This window comes from Rhinoderma darwinii, chromosome 2 (genome assembly GCF_050947455.1).
Source record: "Rhinoderma darwinii isolate aRhiDar2 chromosome 2, aRhiDar2.hap1, whole genome shotgun sequence".
NCBI lineage: Eukaryota > Metazoa > Chordata > Amphibia > Anura > Rhinodermatidae > Rhinoderma > Rhinoderma darwinii.
The window spans coordinates 100163868-100183879 of NC_134688.1; the positions used below are offsets into that span (position 1 = coordinate 100163868).

Genomic DNA, 20012 nt, shown 5'->3' on the forward strand with positions numbered 1-20012 from the left:
AGCAGAGGGGATGAGATGTGAACAAATCTCATCCACACGCTGCAAAAAAAATGGACCTGCAGTGTGACTTTGGCTTTTTAAGCCGCAGCGTGTCAATTTATTCTGTGGAATCGCCGCTCCTCTGTTGCGGAAATGCTGCGGTTCTGCCGCAAAAATCACACAAGAGAAGAAAAAAAAGGTACTTTTTTAAATTGATAAAGTTTAGACTTGCCCCGGCCGTAGTCCTGGTGACGCGATCCTCTATTCTTAGCGCAGCCCGGCCTCCTGTCATGACGTTTCATCCCATGTGACTGATGCAGCGGTCACATGGTCTACAGTGTCATCCCAGGAGGCGGGGCTACGTTCAGAAGAGAGAGATGCGTCACCAGGACTACGGCCCTGGCAAGTCTAAACTTTTTTTTCCCTGCAGGATTCCCGCAGCGGACACGCCTCACCAAACCTGCGCCACTATTTGGTGCGGTTTTGCTGGCGGAATTCCCTGCGGCTCCCGGGATAAGCTGTGTAGTTTTACTCAGCATATCCGCCTAGTGTGTCCCTTATGATGTCGCTCCTGGAGCTGCTGCCGCTCTCTAAATAGGCAGTTGGTCCAGTAGAATTTGGAATTATTTTTTTTTGTGAACCAGCTTAAAAAAATACAAAACTTTTGTGTTAGGGCCTGTTCACATCACTGTTCGCTTCCGCTCCGGGGTTCCGTCTGAGGTTTCTGTCGGGTGAACCCCGCAATGGAAAGTGAAAGTGACAGCACAGCTTCCGTTTCCATCACCATTAGCGCAGTCGACTGCGCTATTAATTCCGTCCGAAAACCAGCCGGAATGGTGACGAACCACCGCTCCGGGGTTCCGTCTGAGGTTTCTGTCGGGTGAACCCCGCAACGGAAAGTGAAAGTGACAGCACAGCTTCCGTTTCAGTCACCATTGATCTCAATGGTGACGGAAACATCGCTAATGGTTTCCGTTCGTCACCATTCCGGCTGGTTTTCGGACGGAATTAATAGCGCAGTCGACTGCGCTAATGGTGATGGAAACGGAAGCTGTGCTATCACTTTCACTTTCCGTTGCGGGGTTCACCCGACAGAAACCTCAGACGGAACCCCGGAGCGGAAGCGAACGGTGATGTGAACAGGCCCTAACACAAAAGTTTTGTATTTTTTTAAGCTGGTTCACAAAAAAAAATAATTCCAAATTCTACTGGACCAACTGCCTATTTAGAGAGCGGCAGCAGCTCCAGGAGCGACATCATAAGGGACACACTAGGCGGATATGCTGAGTAAAACTACACAGCTTATCCGCCCCGGTAGCCGCAGGGAATTCCGCCAGCAAAACCGCACCAAATAGTGGCGCAGGTTTGGTGAGGCATGTCCGCTGCGGGAATCCTGCAGGGAAAAAAAAGTTTAGACTTGCCCCGGCCGTAGTTTAAGTGACGCATCTCTCTCTTCTGAACGTAGCCCCGCCTCCTGGGATGACGCTGTAGACCATGTGACCGCTGCAGCAGTCACATGGGATGAAACGTCATGACAGGAGGCGGGGCTACGCTAAGAATAGAGGATCGCGTCACCAGGACTACGGCCGGGGCAAGTCTAAACTTTTTTATAAATTTAAAAAAGTGCCTTTTTTTTTTTTTTCTCATTTGTGATTTTTGCGGCAGAACCGCAGCATTTCTGCAACAGAGGAGCAGCGATCCCACAGAATACATTGACATGCGACTGCAGTCACACGGCAGGTCCATTATTTTTGCAGCGTGTGGATGAGATTTGTTCAAACCTCACCCACTCTGCTGCGACTGTGATACGCTGCGGATTTTACACAATAAAATGTGTTGCATAAAATCCGCAGCGTTCACGCCTAGTGTGTTCCTACCCTAAGGCCGGATTTACACAAGCGTGTGCTTTTTGCGCGCGCAAAAACGTGGCGTTTTGCGCTTGCAAAAGGTCCATAACAGCTCCGTGTGGCAGCAGCGTATGATGCGTGGCTGCGTGATTTTCGCGCAGCCGCCATCATTATGACACTCTGTTTGTATGTTTGTAGCACGTGGTGCTTTTCTGTTTTCATTCATAGTTTATACGGCTGCGGAAGTGCTGGGCGTGATTTTCACGCACCCATTGACTTCAATGGGTGCGTGATGCGCGAACAATGCACAAATATCGGACATGTCGTGAGTTTTACGCAGCGGACTCGAGCTGCGTGAAAATCACTGACAGTCTGCACGGCCCCATAGAGTAACATAGGTCCGTGCGAGGCGCGTGAAAATCACACACGTTGCACGGACGTATTACACGTTCGTCTGAATAAGCCCTAACAATAAGGCCCAGTTCCCAGAGTTTTTGGGCCTTGATATTGACTCGGACACTGCGTCAGAATCAGCACCAAACAACTTCCAAAACCGCCCCCCATTGATTTAATCTGAAATCAATGGGAGCCAGTCGCGGAAAAAAGAAAAAGCAGCACGTCCTTTCTTGCCGCGGTTCTGCCTCTGACCTCCCATCGAAATCAATGGGAGGCAGAAAATGCATTTTTCGCTGCGTTTTCTGTCTGCTGTCCTCAATCGCCGCAGGCAAAAAACGCGGCAAGATAGTGTGGGCAGGTCAAAATCTGCCTCAAAATTCGGTGCGCAGTTCCAGGCGGTCGCCGGTGCGCATGCGCGGGAGTTTGCGGGTGCGCGTGATCGGTCGCACGGGCGGCGGTGTTTGACGGCCCCCATGCTACCCAGGGCCGCCATCAAGGGGGTATTAGGGGTACTGATGTGAGAGGCCCGGCCAAACCTAATTGAAAGGGGGGCCCGCAGCTCATGACATTCTTTTGGTGAAAAAAACGGGCCCCATTGCAGGGGCCTGTTTTTTTTCTACCAAAGGCAAGTCGCGGCAGTTTGCCGGGCCCCCTTTTCAATTAGGTTTGGCCGGGCCTCTCACATCAGTATCCATAATACCCCCCCTGTTGGCGGCCCTGGGTACCATGATATAGTACTGGACGGAGTACCGTTAACAGGCGGTGCCACGGTAGGGGGGCCCAGAAAATGTAGATGTAGGGGGCCCTGAAATTCCTGATGGCGGCCCTGCACACACAGCCTGGTCTTGTAGATAGTGCCCCCTGTAAATAGTGCTATACAGCACCCCCTGTTGACAGTGCTATTCAGCCCCCCCCCTGTAGCCTGTAGACAGTGGTATACAGCCTCCCCATACAGTGCTATACAGCCCTCCTGTAGACAGTGCTATACAGCCTCCCCATACAGTGCTATACAGCCCTCCCTGTAGACTGTGATATACTTTCAAGTATCACAAAGAGGGACAATCGTTGTGGCGAGCAGCGGCAATTTTCTTTTCTTTAAAGCCAGGCCTCTAATCCCACCCAATCCCCGCTCATACACACCTGGTCCAGCCCACACAGTATAATGCCCCCATACAGTATAATGCCCACATAGATGCCCCATACAGAATATTGCCCACACAGATGCCCCATGCAGTAAAATGCCCAAACAAATTCCCCCATACAGCATAATGCCCCATAGCTGCCCCATGCAGCATAATAACCCCTTAGCTGCCCCCACAGTATTATGCCCCACATAGCTGCCCCCACACAGTATAATGCTCTCCATAGCTGCCCCTAAACAGTATAGTGCCTCCCATAGCTGCTCCCACAGTATAATGCCCGCATAGCTGTTTCCACAGTATAATACCCCCATAGCTGTCCCCACAGTATAATGCCCCTCATAGCTGTCCCCACAGTATAATGCCCCCATAGATTATAATGCCGCCCCATATAGTATAATGTTCCTATAGCAGCCACTATATCAGCCCCCTTTCCCTACCCAGCATAATGCCCCCTATAGCTGCCCCCACAGTATAATGCCCCCCATAGCTGCCCCACAGTATAATGCCTTCATACAGTATAATGCCGCCCCATATAGTAAAATGCTCCTATAGCAGCCACCATCTTCAGCCCTCCTTCCCTACCCAGTATAATGCCCCATAGTGCCAAATAGAAAAATAATAACAATTATTTACCTATCCCCGTTCCCACGATGGGCGGCTGATCCTTCTCCTCCGGTTTGAGCTGTGACTCGGCGCAGACAGGCGATGACGTCACTACATAGCTCACGCCAGACTGAATGCTGGAGCACCGAGCTGTCAGCTCCTTGCTCCAGCATTCAGGAAGCAGGACCAGCACAGTGAGCGCTGTGTGGCTACGGGGGCCCTGCGGGCCCTCCAGGTTTAAGGGCCCGGTCACAATTGCGACCCCTAGAGCTACGTCACTGTATACAGTAGCCTATGGCAGAGCAGGGAGATACCTCCCTGCGCTGTCATAGTGTTGAATAGTGTCTGCATCCGAAGGACGCAGACACTATTTAATGTGGTACTGCTAGCGGAGCCTCCGGGCATGGAGGGGGGCCGTGCCAAGGGCCCCGCAGCAGCCACTATGACTGCTACAGCGGTAGTTACACCACTGATCTTTGCTTAGGCTCTAGCAGACCCATGGCACAACCAAGCCCTGCCTACTTAAGCCTACCCTATCGCTCTGCTAAGCTCTGTCCCTTCTTGCACTGACTAAAATAAATATTTTATGCAAGTCTTCTCTCTTGTTCTCCAGCTTAGCAGTACTGCCTGGCCTCTTGATTGTCTGCTCTCTAGCTGGGATGCCCCCCCTCCCCTTTGGGCCCCTGGCTAGCTGAACCAGCTCAACAGGTGGCATCTCATGAGACATGTTCTAACATTCACATTTATTCTTGCAGGACTTAGTTTGCTGGTTCTCGAAAAGAAAAACAACTATGAGGTAAGCTTTTTATTGACACACCAGTACATTATGTTTTTCATTGTGACCTGGGGCTTGTGGGCCTGTCTGCCGCTCTGACTTTTTAACTTCCTAATTAGGGTATGTTCACACGCAAACGTAAAATACATCTGAAATTACGGAGCTGTTTTAAGGCGAAAACAGCTCCTGAATTTCAAACGTTTTTGCAAGTGCACACGTTTTTCGTGGCGCCAATTACTGACGTAATTGGATCTGATTTTCAATGGAGTCAATGAAAAACGGCTCCAATTACGTCCCAAGAAATGACATGCACTTCTTTGAGGCGGCCGTCTTTTTACGCGCCGTGTAAAAAAACACAGCGGCGCGTAAAAAGACGGCGCGTAAAAAAAAAGCCTGTCTGCACAGAACACCGTATGTTTGCCGACGGTTTGGAGCCGTTATTTCGGGCGTAATTCCAGGCGAAATACGCCTGAATTACGTCTGTAAATAGGGCGTGTGAACATACCCTAAGGGCTTATTTAGACAAACGTATAATAGGTCCGTGCCTCGCACAGACCTATGTTAGTCTATGGGGCCATGCAGACTGTCCGTGAGTTTCACGCAGCGTGTGCCCACTGCGTAAAACTCACGACATGTCCTATATTTGTGCGTTGTTCGCGCATCACTCATCCATTGAATTCAATGGGTGCATGAAAATCACGCGCAGCACACGGAAGCACCACGTGCTTTTCTGTTTATAAACATACAAACAGAGTGTCATAATGATGGCGGCTGAGCGAAAATCACGCAGCCACGCATCATACGAGGGTGACACACGGAGCTGTTAAGTGCCTTTTGCGCGCGCAAAACGCTGTGTTTTTTTCACGCGCAAAACGCCGTGTTTTTTGCACGCGCAAAACACACACGCTCGTGTAAATCTGGCCTAAAGGTGATCTAGTAATTGTGAAGTCGGTTTAGTAGAACGGTGGCAGGTGTGGGTCTTGCAGCTACAATAATTACCACCAATACAAATAGCAGAATAAGCGCCAATATCAAATTCAATAATAATAGGATAAGAAGAAAAGAAAATGGCGTGCGCATGCCCTGTCAGTGTAAGGCTGGGTTCACACGACCTATTTTCAGGCATAATGGAGGCGTTTTACGCCTCGAATTACGCCTGAAAACACGGCTCCAATACGTCGGCAAACATCTGCCCATTCATTTCAATGGGTTTGTCGATGTACTGTGCCGACGACCTGTCATTTTACGCGTCGCTGTCAAAAGACGGCGCTTAAACTAACAGCCTCGTCAAAGAAGTGCAGGACACTTCTTGGGACGTAATTGGAGCCGTTTTTCATTGATTCCAATGAAGAACAGCTCCAAATTACGTCCGTAATGGACGCCCCGCAAAACGCGAGTACGAGCAATTACGGCTGAAATTCAGGAGCTGTTTTCTCCTGAAAACAGCTCCGTAATTTCAGACGTAAATGCAGTTATCGTGTGCACATACCCTAAGGGTATGTGCACACGACCTATTTTCAGACATAATTTGGGTGTTTTATGCCGCAAATTACGCCTGAAAAGACGGCTCCATAACGTCTGCAAACATATGCCCATTGCTTGCAATGGGTTTTACGATATTCTGTTCAGACGAGGTGTCATTTTACGCGTCGCTGTCAAAAGACGGCGCGTAAAAATACGCCCGCGTCAAAGAAGTGCAGGACACTTCTTGGGACGTTTTTGGAGCTGTTTTTCATTGATTCCAATGAAAAACAGCTCCAATTACGTCCGTAAAAGACGCCGCGAAAAACGCGAGTACTTGGAAAAATGTCTACAATTCAGGAGCTGTTTTCGCCAGAAAACAGCTCCTTATTTTCAGACGTATTTTGCGTTTGCGTGTGAACATACCCTTAGGCTGGATTCACACGAGCATGTTCGGTCCGTAAAGGACGGAACGTATTTCGGCCTCAAGTCCCGGACCGATCACACTGCAGGGAGCCGGGCTCCTAGCATCATAGTTATGTACGACGCTAGGAGTCCCTGCCTCTCCGGCTTCAAAAACGTCCCAAGAAGTGTCCTGCACTTCTTTTTTGCGGCCGTTTTTTTACGCGTAAAAAAACGCTCCGTCGGAACAGAACGCCATTTTCCCATTGAAATCAATGGGCAGATGTTTGGAGGCGTTCTGCTTCCGATTTTTCGGCCGTTTTTCGGGCGTTTACGGCCCGAAAAACGGCTGAAAATAGGCTGTGTGAACATACCCTTTCTGGAAAAAACACACCAGCTATTCATCAGTGTTCCTATATTACCAGTAATTACCCATGATCTCCGTAATCTTTTTGTTTTTTTGCCGATTTCGCTGTTTCAATAGCAGTTATTAGCTGCGATTTAGCATATTTTTTTGTCAGTGTTATATATATATATATATATATATATATATATATATATTGTGACACCTTGGGGGGGGGGACAACTTAGCTCACAGGATCGCAATCTCCAGGGTGAGATGGTTGGCATACCTAGAAAATTCACTCCAACTCATTGAGTAAAGGGTTAAAGCAGCCGCAGCTAGCTTTAGGCTGGGTTCACACGACCTATTTTCAGACGTAAACGAGGCGTATTATGCCTCGTTTTACGTCTGAAAATAAGGCTACAATACGTCGGCAAACATCTGCCCATTCATTTGAATGGGTTTGCCGACGTACTGTGCAGACAACCTGTCATTTACGCGTCGTCGTTTGACAGCTGTCAAACGACGACGCGTAAAAATACAGCCTCGTCAAAAGAAGTGCAGGACACTTCTTTCAGACGTAATTTGAGCCGTTCTTCATTGAACTCAATGAAGCACAGCTCAAAATTTACGGCTGTCAGAGAAGCCTCGCAAAATGCGAGGAGGAGCAATTACGTCTGAAACGAGGCAGCTGTTTTCTCCTGAAAACAGTCTGTCATTTCAGACGTAAAAGCCTGCTACCGTGTGCACATACCCTTATTGTCTTCAACAAAGCAAGCAGTATTACATCAAAAATCATATAAAGTAAACCCTAGGCCGTCCCTCACTAAGAGACCCTGAGCCTTGTGCCGAGTACCTCAAAACTTTCACCGCTTTACCATACACTATCGTGACTCTCACAGGCTAGCATGCCTGTCTTCCCCAGACTGAGCGCCCTGTGTGGACTGCACACACCTGAATTAAAGAGCCATCTCAGGTGAAGCCTACCTAGGCTCATCAGACAGCCAAAGACACAGACTGTCTGTATGGAGTGGAAGCCGCCCTTCTCCTTCACACCCTAGCAAACCAGGCCCTATTCCGTGTTTTACACCCAAGCAACAGCAGAGAAAACCCTCCCTGCTGTACATGTTCCCCGGTTGCTTAAAACCAGACAGTTTCTGCACGGTCCAGTAGCTGCACTGCTACAATATATATATATATATATATATATATATATATATATATATTCAAAAAAATTTACTTTGTTAATTTAGAGTAGTGAAATTTTTTTATTGCAGAAGCGTAGACCCCCCCCCCCCAGCCTAGTACTGCAGTCCCTCCCGCAATGTGGGATCCTGCAGTTTCTTTCTTCCCCCCCCCCCTTTCTTCTCTGATGTTGCAAATTTTACCCCCTAAAAAATTTTTCATTTGTTTATAGGCGATCAGGTCCTGGAACTAATTGTCCAGCAGACAAATATATATGGCAGGCAATTTGTGACCCAAAAGCCATGGTCTTATTATGCCAGAGATGGGATCCCCACAACTTTCTCTGAGATTAAATTTTTTTGGGGAATTACCCTAAACAAGAGGATAGTAAAAAAAACCTTCTATCCGCTGCTACTGGGCTACCAGCGCTATCCACAGCACTGCTGTTTTTGCTGCTGTCATGGCCCGAACGCTTTATGAGACTCTAATGCGTTTCATGCATTTCTCAGACAATTCACAAATCCCCCTGAGAAGTGACCCAGGCTATAATCACCTCAATAAATTGAAACCCTTATCTCCCTCATATCTGAGTCATTTTTAAACTTATACACCCCAGGCCAAAAACTAGCGGTAGACGAGTACCGTATGTCCTTCATCTATTGTTTCGCCAATACATACCCTCCAAAAGGTGTGTGATATAACAACGGGCTACACCTGTGACTTTTTCATTTATGAGGGAAGGGATCGCTACCTTAATCCCCCAGAATGCCCAGTGGATATTTGAATTAGTGGGGAAATTGTCTGGGAACCCATGGTACTATTCCTACAGAAAGGGTACCATGTGTACACCGACAATTATTACACCAGTGTCCCCCTGTATAAGTCCCTCCATGCCTCTAATACAGGGGCCTGTGGGACGGTGTGAAAAATAGAGCCGGCTTCCTTCAACAACTGGTGTCCAGGCGACTAGTAAGGGGTGCGTCACTCTCATTTGCAAGTGGCCAGTTACTTGCTGTCAACTGGAGTGACAAAAAGGAGGTGTACATGCTGACCACCCTGCATGAGTACACCACAGTGGCAGTGAGAGAGAGAGGCGCTACCTCTGATAAAAGGAAACAGGTCTGCATAGTGAACTACAATAAGTTCATGGGGGAGTCGATCTATCTGACCAGGTCCTACAACCATACATGGTCAAACGCAAAACTAGGGCCTGGTATAAATAGGTAGTGATCTACCTCATACAGATGGCTACTTACAATACTTATGTGCTCTATAAGACCCAGGGAATGCTCAGTTTCCTCCAATATCAGGAGAAAATGATAGAGCACCTCCTGTTCGACTCCCCCGCATCTGGAGAATCCTTTGAGTCAGAGGATGTTAAAAGGCTCACTGAGCGCCACTTCCTTCGCCCCGTCCCTGCCACTGAGAACCAAAGATACCGCCAAAAGAGATGCCGGGTGTGCAGTAAACATGGAAGGAGGAGGGATACCCGGTTTTACTGCCCCATGTGCCCTTCAAAACCAGGCCTGTGCAACTTCCCCTATTTTGAGACCTATCACACCGTTTCTAATTATTAATTTTATACATAATTTAGGAAACACCAAAAAGGGTGGGGTGGGGGGATTCTTTTTAGGGAGTCAATTTCATTTATTCATATTTTTTGTTTCGTTTCTGGGCTTTCCAAGGGAGGGAGGGATTCTCATGGGGAGGTAGTAAAGTGTAGTTATTTCAGACTGTAAAACAAATTTTACCCCTTATGATTTTTTATACAATTCTTGGACAATTAAATCCAGGATTTGATCACTCACAAATTCATTTATATTATATACACTATCGTTCAAAAGTTTGGGGTCACCCAGACAATTTTGTGTTTTCCATGAAAACTCACACTTATATTTATCAAATGAGTTGCAAAATGACTAGAAAATATAGTCAAGACATTGACAAGGTTAGAAATAATGATTTTTATTTGAAATAATAATTTTCTCCTTCAAACTTTGCTTTCGTCAAAGAATGCTCCATTTGCAGCAATTACAGCATTGCAGACCTTTGGCATTCTAGCTGTTAATTTGCTGGGGTAATCGGGAGAAATTTCACCCCATGTTTCCAGAAGGCCCTCCCACAAGTTGGATTGGCTTGATGGGCACTTCTTGCGTACCATACGGTCAAGCTGCTCCCACAACAGCTCTATGGGGTTGAGATATGGTGACTGCGCTTGCCACTCTATTACAAATAGAATACCAGCTGCCTGCTTCTTCCCTAAATAGTTCTTGCATAATTTGGAGGTGTGCTTTGGGTCATTGTCCTGTTGTAGGATGAAATTGGCTCCAATCAAGCGCTGTCCACAGGGTATGGCATGGCGTTGCAAAATGTAGTGATAGCCTTCGTTATTCAAAATCCCTTTTACCTTGTACAAATCTCCCACTTTACCAGCACCAAAGCAACCCCAGACCATCACATTACCTCCACCATGCTTGACAGATGGCGTCAGGCACTCTTCCAGCATCTTTTCAGTTGTTCTGCATCTCATAAATGTTCTTCTGTGTGATCCAAACACCTCAAACTTCGATTCGTCTGTCCATAACACTTTTTTCCAATCTTCCTCTGTCCAATGTCTGTGTGCTTTTGCCCATATTAATCTTTTCCTTTTATTAGCCAGTCTCAGATATGGCTTTTTCTTTGCCACTCTGCCCTGAAGGTCAGCATCCCGGAGTCGCCTCTTCACTGTAGACGTTGACACTGGCGTTTTGCGGGTACTATTTAATGAAGCTGCCAGTTGAGGACCTGTGAGGCGTCTATTTCTCAAACTAGAGACTCTAATGTACTTGTCTTGTTGCTCAGTTGTGCAGCGGGGCCTCCCACTTCTCTTTCTACTCTGGTTAGAGCCTGTGTGTGCTGTCCTCTGAAGGGAGTAGAACACACCGTTGTAGGAAATCTTCAGTTTCTTGGCAATTTCTCGCATGGAATAGCCTTCATTTCTAAGAACAAGAATAGACTGTTGAGTTTCACATGAAAGCTCTCTTTTTCTAGTAATTTTGAGAGTTTAATCGAAACCACAAATGTATTGCTCCAGATTCTCAACTAGCTCAAAGGAAGGTCAGTTTTATAGCACCTCTAAACAGCAAAACTGTTTACAGCGGTGCTTACATATTTGCACAAGGGTTTTCAAGTGTTTTCTAATCATCCATTAGCCTTCTAACACAGTTAGCAAACACAATCTACCATTAGAACACTGGAGTGATGTTGCTGGAAATGGGCCTCTATACACCTATGTAGATATTGCATTAAAAACCAGATGTTTGCGGCTAGAATAGTCATTTAGCACATTAACAATGTATAGAGTGTATTTCTGATTAATTTAATGTTATCTTCATTGAAAAAAACTGTGCTTTTCTTTCAAAAATAAGGAAATTTCTAAGTGACCCTAAACTTTTGAACGGTAGTGTAAGTCTTGGACAATTAAATCCTAGACATGATCACTCACAAATGAATATAGTTTATTGTGCAGGAGCCCACATCTGTCTATTCAGAACATGGACCCCCAGAAGTGTTCTTAAAATAAAAAATAAATGTGGACATTGCATTTATTAGTAGATAAAATCAACACGTCTGGCTTATGCCTCCCCTGAATTAGTGGAAGTCGTGCATTTTAGCAATATTACAAGGATAAATTGAGGATGTATTTCCTTTTTCTTATGACTATGTCCTGCCACATACAGCTTGTTACATTCCTATTTCTGTACCGTGATAGGGGCATGATACTTTTTTTTGGAGGATCTCTAATAATCGAGCTGTTCCTTATCAATACACCATGGGCTTTGTTACAGTTTTGATCGGGTTCTTACTGGACGTAGTACACCCGACAATTCTTCTGGAAATACTGACATCATTTTGGAGATTAGTGATCCTTTCCTGTTCCTACAGATGGTTTTAGACACTGCCCCTTTATATGTTCTTTAACTGATTGGTTGTTTTGTGCACATAGCGGTTCCTACCTTGCCGGGCAGGGGCCTGTTATGGTGTACCGCGTCACTTGGCACGTACATCCCTCATATAGGGATTGATGGAGCTAAAGAGACATTGTACAACCAGTCACTGAAGAAAAAACAAAACCTTGTCACGGCAGCCCTGCAGGTGTTCTCCTATCTAGTGAACAGACTCGAGTTTGCCACATAATTGGATACATTTTCCTCCATTTTTTTTAAGCTATTGCCCGTCACTCCAGTACAGTTTATTTTTTCCTCTCTGACTGATTTTATATTTGGACGGACTGCTGCCCACAATGACCTCATAATGGCACAGATGCGGGACAACTGCTTCTTCAGCAAGACATAGTCATAAGTACAGGCAAATAAGTCAATAGCGACATTCATCCGTTATGAATACACGGCTTCACTTCTCTTCTTTGTATGCCGCGCAAATGTATTAATGTGGCATATTTCTAACAAAATACCCTTTTACTGCATGTCTCCTCTATTTCATGTGGAAATGTAATAAGAATTTGAAGAACATTATATACCCATAGTTTCTGAAATAATACCCATTATATTTAAAATAAACATTTGGTCAGCAATATCACTACACCTCTAGATGAAAACTTTAGGGGTCTTTTTTGTTGTTCAGGCAGCTCAGTGCCTCTAAATGCATGATATGGGGTCTAGAATTTATTCAATTGTACCTTGAAAGCCAAAGGGTGCTCCCTCACTTTTTCGAACAGCCACACGTCTAGTGAGCAGATTGAGGCCACAATGGGGGTATTTTTGAAAACAGGAGAAACAGCGTAATAGATAAGATATTGGGGTGTGTTTCTTCATTATATTGTTCGCTTGACAAAGAAATCTGTCTTTAAAATGATACATTTGTTAGAAAAGTGGAATTTAAATTTTTTTCACCTGCTTTGCATTAAATGCAGCAAAAAACTTTGGGCTCAAAATACTCACTACACCCCTTTATAAATACCTTAAGGGGTGTAGTTTTCAAAATGGGGTCATTTTGGTTGGCTTCCATCACTCTGACACCTATGAGCCTCTGAAAACCTGGCTGGGTGCAGTAAAACAAAATGTACTTCAAAATGTATAAAATTATTATTAAATAAGTATTCTAAATTTATTTTATTTTTTTTCAAAAGTGCTGCCAAAATAAAGTAAAGAGATGAAAATATATATTTAATTTAAAAGAATTGTACAGTATGTATGTACATATGTGACATATTGCAGTTCAAACTAGGGAAAAATTTTAAATTGTACAAACTTTCATTCATTTTTGTATTTTTTAATTCATTTACGCAAATGGTATCAGTTTACTTTTACCACTAAAATAATGTGCAACGTGTGACGAGAAAACAATGCCAAAATTACTTGGATATGCAAAACTATTGCAGAGTTATTCTCTGATAATGTCAGACATACCAGATTTGATAAATCTGGCTTGATCATGAAGGTCCAAACAAGCTTGGTCATTAAGGGGTTAATACAACTCCTTGATGGGTATATGGATTCTTTTAATTGATAAAGGTTCAAGCAGAAACGCGGATCAGGATTGGGGCCATCCCCGAAGCATCATTGGTAAATGCAAATGCTGCTTGTAGTGACATTTACATTTGCAATAGGCATTGGTGCCTATCGCATTTCTCTTGTCCCACCGACGCACAATGATCAAATAATTCTATTGTACCTACCTCAATACTAGAAAGAATGAGGATTGGGGAGAGTTATTTGATCTGTGTCTTTCGAAGATGACATGTGCCTAGAAATAGAACGCCGACCCATGCATAAAGAAAAAATAAAATAAAACTGAAGATAAAATACACATTGTAATACCAAGTGACACATAAAGATAGAACATGCAAGTGATCAAGCTTGTTATATGCTCAATTCATGAACTGACACATATTGTAACTACCAGCTAGGTAAAACATAGACAGATTGATGCATGAGCCTACTGCCCCCACTAAGATGGTAGGAACCTATGGTTATATGCCAGCATACGAGATCCATGAATTCATCAAGTACATACTGACGTCGCCTTCAAGTGGAAATTATTTGTTTTCACATGTTCTGTAAGAAGAAAGGCGTTACAAGAAAAGAGGTTATGTGGTATTTCAAGGAAACAATCAAGCATTTCATTAACCACTATAGAACAGGACATAAAGGAAGACAGGTTTTACCAGAATACACAATACTTTCTTGGCTTAGGTCCTAAGTTTTTCAGGAGGACTATCAGCAAGCTCATGCTTGTATTCTATAGTTGTATTCCCTGCTACAAAGCAAAAAAGTAAGTGCCTGACTCCTACTCAAGACAGGACCGTCAAGGCTCTATAGACAGCATGTTAGGGCACTATGTTAGGCTTACAACACAAGCCTTTATGGCCATGTACACTTTTGAAAAAAGTTTATTTTAATAAAACAGTGTATCAGTGGGTTTGGTTCAACTTTATAATTACTTTTTATTAAAAATTATTTTTATTTTTTCAGATAAAACTACTTTGTATCCTGTATACAGAGCAGCTGTATCGTGCGCTGAAACTTGTATCCATCAAGTCAGCGGCACTGACCGGTTCAGTGACAGGACGGGTCCTGAATGTCTCTGATACGCAGGATCAAGCTGTTACCGATCACATCTCAGTTCATAACCTCGATGTTTTAGCCCACGATACAGCTGCTGTATATCCAGGATACAAAGCAGCTGTATCTGAAAAAGTAATAATTTTTAATAAAAAGTAATTACAAAGTTGAACTAAACACACTACACTGTTTTGTTTTAAAAAAAATTTTTTCAAAAGAACTATACATAGTCTTTAAACAAAATGTATCCAGACGTTTTCTGTATAGTATATTTATGTTTCAATGGATCAGACCTATGCAAATGTGTGTTCTTTTGGCATTCATCTGGCAGGTCTACGACTGGATACCTTTTTTGAAAGTTTAGTCATATTCGCTTTCTGTTGACACAAAAATGTATATGTTAAGGTATACATTTTTTCATTTTTTTTTTTAGAAAAGCAGAAAGATTTAAGCATATGGGCATCGGTTTGCATACATTTGGACAGCATACACTACCGTTCAAAAGTTTAGGGTCACTTAGAAATTTCCTTATTTTTGAAAGAAAAGCACAGTTTTTTTCAATGAAGATAACATTAAATTAATCAGAAATACACTCTATACATTGTTAATGTGCTAAATGACTATTCTAGCTGCAAACGTCTGGTTTTTAATGCAATATCTGCATAGGTGTATAGAGGCCCATTTCCAGCAACCATCACTCCAGTGTTCTAATGGTACGTTGTGTTTGCTAACTGCGTTAGAAGGCTAATGGATGATTAGAAAACACTTGAAAACCCTTGTGCAATTATGTTAGCACCGCTGTAAACAGTTTTGCTGTTTAGAGGAGCTATAAAACTGACCTTCCTTTGAGCTAGTTGAGAATCTGGAGCAATACATTTGTGGGTTTGATTAAACTCTCAAAATGGCTAGAAAAAGAGAGCTTTCATGTGAAACTCGACACTCTATTCTTGTTCTTAGAAATTAAGGCTATTCCATGCGAGAAATTGCCAAGAAACTGAAGATTTCCTACAACGGTGTGTACTACTCCCTTCAGAGGACAGCAGACACAGGCTCTAACCAGAGTAGAAAGATAAGTGGGAGGCCCCGCTGCACAACTGAGCAACAAGACAAGTACATTAGAGTCTCTAGTTTGAGAAATAGACGCCTCACAGGTCCTCAACTGGCAGCTTCATTAAATAGTACCCGCAAAATGCCAGTGTCAACGTCTACAGTGAAGAGGCGACTCCTGGATGCTGGCCTTCAGGGCAGAGTGGCAAAGAAAAAGCCATATCTGAGACTGGCTAATAAAAGGAAAAGATTAATAAGGGCAAAAGCACACAGACATTGGACAGAGGAAGATTGGAAAAAAAGTGTTATGGACAGACGAATCGAAGTTTGAGGTGTTTGGATCACACAGAAGAACATTTGTGAGACGCAGAACAACTGAAAAGATGCTGGAAGACTGCCTGACGCCATCTGTCAAGCATGGTGGAGGTAATGTGATGGTCTGGGGTTGCTTTGGTGCTGGTAAAGTGGGAGATTTGTACAAGGTAAAAGGGATTTTGAATACTTCACTCCATTTTGCAACGCCATGCCATACCCTGTGGACAGCGCTTGATTGGAGCCAATTTCATCCTACAACAGGACAATGACCCAAAGCACACCTCCAAATTATGCAAGAACTATTTAGGGAAGAAGCAGGCAGCTGGTATTCTATTTGTAATGGAGTGGCAAGCGCAGTCACCATATCTCAACCCCATAGAGCTGTTGTGGTAGCAGCTTGACCGTATGGTACGCAAGAAGTGCCCATCAAGCCAATCCAACTTGTGGGAGGGCCTTCTGGAAGCATGGGGTGAAATTTCTCCCGATTACCTCAGCAAATTAACAGCTAGAATGCCAAAGGTCTGCAATGCTGTAATTGCTGCAAATGGAGCATTCTTTGACAAAAGCAAAGTTTGAAGGAGAAAATTATTATTTAAAAAAAAAATCATTATTTCTAACCTTGTCAATGTCTTGAATATATTTTCTAGTAATTTTGCAACTCATTTGATAAATATAAGTATGAGTTTTCATGGAAAACACAAAATTGTCTGTGTGACCCTAAACTTTTGAACGGTAGTGTATGTTTGGATCCATCTAAAGAAAAAAGATGAAAAAAATAGATGTCAAATAGACGCCAAATTTATAGTTTTCTACAGTTGGCTGTTTTTTCCCCTGAACTTCTTAAAGGGGTTTCCCACCTTCTGACCAATGATGACCTATCCACCGGATAGGTCATTAGTACATGATCTGTGGGGGTCCGACACCCGGGCCCCGCACAGATCAGCTGGTCCAGTGCCTCCGTGCACGGAATAGCGGCCGAGCTGCAGTACTGTAGCTCTGCTCCTATTCAAGTGAACAGGAGCGGACCTTCAGTTCTGCAGCACGACCGCTATTCTATGTACGAAGCCAACTGCTTTCCGGGCTCTGTACATAGCATTATGTGCCACAACATCCACGCCACTTGAGCGGCTTATCGTGCGGGGTCCGGGTGTTGGGCCCGCACCGATAATACACTGATGACCTATCCGGTAGATAAGTCATCAGTTGTCAGAAGGTGGACAACCCCTTTAAAGGGGTTTTCCAGGCAGAAAAATGTATGGCGTATCCTCAGGACAGGCTATCAATTGTTGATGAGTCGGGCCCCGACTACCGGAACCCCTGCTTTTTTTTTGAAGGGTGATTCACAGGTGTTGCAGACTTTTCTCCCATTGAAGTTACATAGTTACATAGTATGGTTGAAAAAAGATACATGTCCATCAACTTCAACTAAGGAATGGGAAAGGGAAGGGAAAAATTTCTACACATAGGAGCTAATATTTTTTTGTTCTATTAAGTTATCTAAGCCTTTTTTAAAGCATCTACTGTCCCTGCTGTGACCAGCTCCTGCAGTAGACTATTCCATAGATTCACAGTTCTCACAGTAAAGAAGGCTTTTCGCCTCTGCAGATTGAACCTTTCTTTCTCCAGACGGAGGGAGTTCCCCCTTGTTTTTTGAGGGGGTTTTACATGGAACCGGATTTCACCATATTTTTTGTATGGGCCATTCATATATTTATATAAGTTAATCATGTCCCCCTTAGTTGTCTCTTTTCAAGGCTAAATAGGTTTAATTATTTTAATCTTTCCTCATAACTTAGATTCTGCATGCCCCTTATTAGCTTTGTTGCTCCTCTTTGTATTTTTTCCAAATCAAGGGCATCCTTTCTATGAACTGGAGCCCAGAACTGAACTGCATATTCTAGATGAGGCTGCACTAATGCTTTGTAAAGTGGTAATATCATATCCCTGTCCCGCGAGTTCATGCTTCTTTTAATACACGACAATATCTTGCTGGCCTTTGAAGCAGCTGATTGACATTGCATGCTGTTATTTAGTTTATGATCTACAAGTACACCAGATCCTTCTCAACAAGTGACTCCCCCAGTGTAGCTCCCCCTAGGACATATGATGCATGCAGATTGTTGGTACCCAGATTCATAACTTTATATTTATCTACATTAAACTTAATTTTTCCCAGTGGATGCCCAAACACTTAGTGTTACCAAGTTGGCTTGTAATTTATGAACATCTATCATAGACTGAACATTACTACATAGCTTGGTGTCATCTGTAGAAATAGTGCTATTAATCCCATCCTTTATATCATTAATAAATAAGTTGAATAATAGTGGTCCCAGCACTGAACCCTGGGGTACACCATTTATAACCGGGGAGCATTCAGAGTAGGAATCATTGACCACAACTCTCTGGATACGGTCCTTGAGCCAATTCTCAATCCAATTACAAACTATACTTTCTAAACCTATAGTCCTTAATTTACCCATTAGAGGTCTATGAGGGACAGTGTCAAATGCCTTTGCAAAGTCCAAAAACACTATATCCACAGCGACCCCTCTGTCTAGGCTTCCGCTCACCTCTTCATAAAAACAAATCAGGTTGGTCTGACAACTTCTGTCCTGAGTATATCCGTGCTGGCTGTCACTTATAATAGTATTTTTTGTCACATAATCCTGTATATAGTCCCTGAATAGCCCCTCAAACATTTTCAACACGGGGAAGACCTAGAGCCCTTTTTGAAAATAGGTACCACATTTGCCCTGCGCCAGTCCCTTGGCACTATACCAGTCACTAGAGAATCTCTAAATATTATGAAGAGGGGGACAAAAATAACTCAACTAAGCTCTTTAAGAACTCTAGGGTGTAAACCATCTGGTCCCTGGGCCTTGTGTACATTTATTTTATTTAACTTAGCTTGGACCATACCTACATTCATCCAATTCCATATCAACTGGAAGTGAATAGGAAAAAAGGCTGCAATACCTGTGAATCGCCGCTAAATGCGTGTCGAAGATTCACAGTGAGCAAGTAGAAATGAAGGGGAAGCCGCGCTTGTACGAGAGCTGCACACCTCTTGAAAACATCTGATTGGCGGGGGTCCTGGGAGTTGGACCCGACCCATCAGCTATTCATGGCCATCAATTTTTACTGGCTGGAAAACCCCTTTAATACATTGGAACTCATACCGTAGCTATATGGAACACCTGTCCTACTGAAAATACTAAAAACATTTAAATCAATGAAAACATGAAAAAAAAAAAGGTGGAATTAAGTGCTGATGAATCAAATATGAATATAATTGTAGTGAAAATGCAGAAATACATAACATTCAGCAGTCTTTCCATGTCTTGCAGAAACATGACTTTTTTTCTTTATTGCACCTGTTGGCAGCATTGACTTGTAAAAAGCTAGTAAATAAAAATAATAACTCACTGTTTTGCACCGAAATTAAAACGAAAAAATATTTTTTACTGCATAAAGGGAAACTCCAGCCATGTCAGATTAGAAAATAACTTTAGCAGATTTCGTGAGCTTGAACATCTACTAATTTCCATTTCCTCTGTATAAACATCGTAAATCCCATTGGCATCGCTCAGAGGTCTCTGTTACTGGAAATCTGACACAACATTTTAAGCAAAGCGCCATTGATATAAATCATCCTTTGTTTACAATGTTATGGTAGAGACTTTCAGGGATGGAAATCTCCGAGCAGCGCTGAAGAGTTTTGGGTACTCGATAGTTTTGAAAACTCCAATCATCTAAACTCCTGACATATCTCACTTTGGGGGGCTTTCAACTTTAACATCCTAGGTTAAAATAGTATAGGGCATTTTGCAATTTTATTACCTTCCTTACATCCATCTTTAGCTGCAAAATACATATGTTGTAGGAGTTGAACATCACCGTTATATCTTGAAATGATAATTTCTAAAAGGCAGTGGTAATTTGTCATCTCAT

General features: G+C 43.5%; 1 protein-coding gene across 2 annotated transcripts in view; it reads left to right on the top strand.

The window, feature by feature from the left end:
* Positions 1–20012, top strand: part of B4GALNT1 (beta-1,4-N-acetyl-galactosaminyltransferase 1) — a 178768-nt gene that overhangs the window by 134534 nt on the left and 24222 nt on the right. For both annotated transcript variants that reach the window (XM_075851967.1, XM_075851966.1), the window contains exon 5: positions 4723–4763. In XM_075851967.1, coding sequence (XP_075708082.1) covers positions 4723–4763 — 41 coding nt within the window. The remainder of the gene's footprint in view (positions 1–4722; positions 4764–20012) is intronic.